The sequence below is a fragment of the Brachyhypopomus gauderio genome, chromosome 4 (genome assembly GCF_052324685.1).
Source record: "Brachyhypopomus gauderio isolate BG-103 chromosome 4, BGAUD_0.2, whole genome shotgun sequence".
Lineage (NCBI taxonomy): Eukaryota > Metazoa > Chordata > Actinopteri > Gymnotiformes > Hypopomidae > Brachyhypopomus > Brachyhypopomus gauderio.
This window is the reverse complement of record NC_135214.1, coordinates 23,319,788-23,324,787: the sequence shown is the minus strand read 5'-3', so window position 1 is coordinate 23,324,787 and position 5,000 is coordinate 23,319,788. Positions and strand designations below refer to the sequence as shown.

General features: G+C 42.3%; 1 protein-coding gene across 1 annotated transcript in view; it reads left to right on the top strand.

The window, feature by feature from the left end:
* Window positions 1-5,000, top strand: part of plxnd1 (plexin D1) — a 44,970-nt gene that overhangs the window by 25,048 nt on the left and 14,922 nt on the right. Inside the window, 2 exon segments of the mRNA XM_077001268.1 lie at window positions 736-885; window positions 4,491-4,605. Of these exon segments, the coding sequence (XP_076857383.1) occupies window positions 736-885; window positions 4,491-4,605 (265 nt within the window).

The window sequence follows — 5,000 nt, the reverse complement described above, 5'->3', positions numbered from 1 at the left end:
CATATATTCCCGCTGAAAGACTCGATGGGTGTCATTCTTCCTCAGCACTGTCACACTGGTTTGTTCAGTAGGGCCTCAGAACCTGGATCATCTGTAAAGCTGATCTCTGTAAAGCTGACCTCTGTAAAGCTGACCTCTGTAAAGCTGATCTCTGTAAAGCTGACCTCTGTAAAGCTGATCTCTGTAAAGCTGACCTCTGTAAAGCTGATCTCTGTAAAGCTGATCTCTGTAAAGCTGATTCAGGTAAAGCTGATCTTTGTAAAGCTGATCTCTGTAAAGCTGACCTCTGTAAAGCTGACCTCTGTAAAGCTGTTTTCACTGCCTGTTGTAAGAAGCACAGTACAAAAACAACCGCTTCAAACTGAACCCCACTTTGCATCCATGCACTGAACAAAATTATACAGAATACATAGAACAAAATTACACAGAATTTATTTGCAGATTATTGCCCATTTGTTACTATGCTCAACTGGTAAACCACTCCCTACCCCATTCATTGGTCAGTATTATTTAGGTGGTGGACCAATCACAACACAATAGTGCTCCTGTTGAGCTGATGGTAACTAAATAGCATCCTTGGCTGTAAACCTAAAATGTCTTTCTTATTAATGCATGGAATGAAATATTTCCAACAGCACAAATGACAAATGTGGCTAGTACTGACTGGCTAACTTTCATTTCTGGTTGAAGTTGACCTTTAACCCAACTGTTTTCTTTTGCTTTGCCCCAAAACAGAAAGGACCCAGCGAGTTGGACCTGGCCGAGGATGAATACTCCGTTATGATTGGCTCTGAAAGCTGTGACATCAGCTTCGATAACAAGCAGATGTTCCATTGCACCATCAACAGGACGCTGAACGTCAGGACAGGAGATCTGCCCGTCACGGTGACCTTACCTTAATCACCCACCCTCCTTTACTACAAACTTTCTGATTTATTTTCTCACTTTTTAATTTTTATTTGATATTTATAACACTTTAGCTAGTGTGTCTTTACATCCTGATAACTGTGGCTAAAATAGTGGTTGTGAGAAGGCGTCTGGAAGGAAGGGGTGATATTGAAAAGAGGGTGTGGCTAACACCATCTAGTCTGGTGGAAATAAGTAAGAACTGCGAACATCAGTTGTTACAGCAGTTACTGCAGTTACAGTAGATACAGCAGTTAGAGTAGTTACAGAAGTTACAGTTGCAACAGCGGTTACAGCAGTTACAGTGGTTACAGTAACAGCAGTTACAGTAGTTACCGTGGTTACAGTAGTTACCGCAGTTACAGTAGTTACAGCAGTTACAGCAGTTACAGTAGCTACAGCGGTTACAGTAGTTACAGTAGTTACAGTACTTACAGTAGCTACAGCAGTTACAGTAGTTACAGTAGTTACAGCAGATACAGAAGCTACAGCAGTTACAGTAGTTACAGCAGTTACAGCAGATACAGAAGCTACAGCAGTTACAGTAGTTACAGCAGTTACAATAGCTACAGGGATTACAGTAGCTACAGCGGTTACAGTAGTTACCGCAGTTACAGTAGTTACCGCAGTTACAGTAGATACAGCAGTTACAGTAGTTACAGCAGTTACAATAGCTACAGGAATTACAGTAGTTACTGCGGTTACAGTAGTTACCGCAGTTACAGTAGTTACAGTAGCTACAGCGGTTACAACAGTTACAGTAGGTACAGTAGTTACAGAGGTTACAGTAGTTAATTTTAAACTACATTGCCAAGTTCTCCCTGTCATATAATTGTCATTCTACAATAAAGCAGACACATCTGGCAACTTTGATGAATTAGTGCTCTACGTAATATAATAACTCTTTATATTATAAGTATATTTATATTATATTATATAATTATACTATAAGTTTATATTTATATTATTAGTATTATAATTGGTATTATATTGGTATATGGAGTTACTCCTGCAGTGGTTCTGATATGCAAGGCAGCCTGTCGCCTTACTGCCTAGTGGTGACTAATGAACCAGATCAATGAAGGATCCTTATTTGGTTTAATGAAGGTAACTTGCTTTGACATGAACATCAGAAATGTGCTGAAGCACTTTTACCAGCACTTCCGAAAGGCCCCTAGATCATCACACGTAAATAGGGCCTAAATACAAATGAATCGGTAGTAATATTGCCTCGGTCATTAGATAAATGCATTCTGTTGTCATGTCAGGAGTTGAAAGAAACGTTTTCTGTCAGGGCACTGGCCAACAAGTGTAAGATGCTATCTCTCCAGCTCATTACTGTGAGTCAGATAAGCTCTGAGTACCCCCATGAAGCAACTGTGGGCAGTGGTACCAGCAGCAGTAACAGAAACTACACTACCCACGTGCCCCTGTGAAGAGTGCTACACTCGGTGCTTTTACACGCTATAAAACCCGAAGGAATGAGCCCGCATCGGGCAGAGAAGAACTGCTTTTAGTGACACGTGGGCATAGAGACACGGATGCACACACACACACACACACACACACACACACACACACACACACACACACACACACACACACACACACACACACACACACACTCAGGGTGTATCACTACATCCCATCATGCTTTTGTGAACTGCAGGGCAGCACTGTGAGCCCAAGCCGTGGTTTGGCCTTCATCCTGCTTTGACACGCAGACGTATGCGTGAGAGGCAAGAAGCAGGCGTGAAAGAGTCCCGCCACTGTTTTGACTCAGGCTGATTTCTCTTATCAAAATAAGAGAGTTAATCAAGGCTGTGGTAGCTTTGGATGTACCGTGATATCAAGATTTTTCTGTGTGTGTGTGTGTGTGTGTGTGTGTGTGTGTGTGTGTGTGTGTGTGTGTGTGTGTGTGTGTGTGTGTGTGTGTGTGTTTCAGTGCCTGTTTGTTTAGACTTATTAGGGAGAGACCCACAGCTATATTTAACATGGCTAACGTTGTTGACCATCGCCTGCTAATGACTAGACTTCCCACTGATACGGTTCATGAAATGCACAGAGAGAAAGAGATAGAGAGAGAGATAAAGAGAGAGAAAGAAACTGATAGAGAGATAGATAGATAAAGATAGACATAGAGAGACACAGAGAAAGGGAAGAAGAGAGGGGCGGTTAGTGAATTAACTGTTTAGTGAAGTAAATATTTAGTTTAGTTTATTTCCATACTTTTATTATTTTTTTGTTATAGCATTAATTAAAGTAGTTGTTATTACATCAACTTTAAATGTTCTTGTGTTTTCAGAGCATTGTGCTAATAACAGTCCTGCCAATAAAACTAAATGAAACTGAACTACTGGAAAGAGAGAAAGAGAGAGTGAGAAGGAGAGAGAAGGAGGGAGAGCCAGAGAGGGAGGGAAAGAGGGAGGGATTGCTGTAAGAGTGTGAGTGGGTGTGGGGGGAGTGAGGAAGAAGAGAAGGTCAGTGAGAAAGAAAGTGAGGAAGAGGAAGAAAGAAAGGGAGGGAGAAGTGATGTATAGAGAGAGAGAGAGAGAGAGAGAGAGAGAGAGAGAGAGGGGAGCACAGAGGAGACGTCTGAAGGGGACTTCAGAGTGTTTGCTCAGCTCACAGTCTCACTCTGTGGACACAAGAGCGCAAACAGTCCTGAGAGAGTGAGTGGAGATGTGAGGGTCAGAGGTCGAGTGAAAACTCACAAGATAGGCAGAGTGTTCTCGGGAATGTCCAACTCAGCAAAGCACACACACACACACACACACACACACACACACACACACACACACACACACACACACACACACACACACACACACACACACACACGCAGTTGTGGGAAAGTCCTGTTGTTTTGGATTCTTTAGTAAGCTTTTACTGTGTGCACTGGTTCCATTGCTTTGGAATGTTCTAGATTAATATGGGTTTTATGCCTCCTGTCTGGCATTTGATGCTTCATTTTATTTATTTATTTGGCTATTTATAAATATGTGAGAAATATGTGTAGCTGTTTCTGTGTGTGTGTGTCTGTGAGAGAGAGAGAGAGAGAGAGAGAGAGAGAGAGAAAGTAACAGAGCAGTTATTGGCTGAATATAAAGATAAAGATATAACTATCCTTTCTTGCTCTCTATCTGTGTTTCAGAGATGTTCATTTAAGACAATCAGGATCCCAAAAGAGATTTCTGCATTTCTTGAAAGTGTGTGTGTGTGAGTGTGAGTGTGTGAGTGTGAGTGTGTGAGTGTGAGTGTGTGTGTGTGTGTGTGTGTGTGTGTGTGTGTGTGTGTGTGTGTGTGTGTGTGTGTGTGTGTGTGTGCGCGCGTGTGTGTGTGTGTGGGTCCCTGAGAGAAATCTTAATCCAACAGGGTTCTATGTAGTGTCTGTGCAGATGTCAGCTAGTGTTGTCTTCAGGAAGGATGAATGACCCACAGATCACTGGCATAGAAACATTGTTACAATAAACCAAGTTGCAACCCAAATTAATACATAATTAATGAATACGATTTGTTCATTTATTATAATTCTCTTTCTCCATATCTCTCTCTTTATGTATCTGATCTGTTTTGTGGTCCAGGTGCGTGTTGGTGATTTCCAGAAGGTGATTGCAGTGGTACAGATGGGCGGCAGTGAACTGGCCATCATTGTCACTGTGGTAGTCTGCTGTGTGCTTCTGCTGTTGTGTACCATTGGTAAGTGTGTGTGTGTGTGTGTGTGTGTGTGTGTGTGTGTGTGTGATGGAGAGATGCTCCAGAGATAGCAGAGATAAAAGGGGGGCCCTAGGGTCAAGGCTTTTTCTGTACCAAGGCAGTTGGTACAAACACACTCTCTCACACACACACACACACACCTCTGTTTACATCAAGGCTTTTTATCTCTGAGTCTCCACCGAATAAAACTGTAGACCTGAGCATGTGTTGGGTCTTACTGACACAAGAGATGAGACAAAAAATGAGAACTCTCTCTCTCTCTCTTTCTCTCTCTCTATCTCCCTCTCTCTCATACTCTCTCTCTCATACTCTCTCTCTCTCTCTGATTCTCTCTGTCTCTCTCTCACACACTCTCTCTCTCGCTCTCTCTCACACAC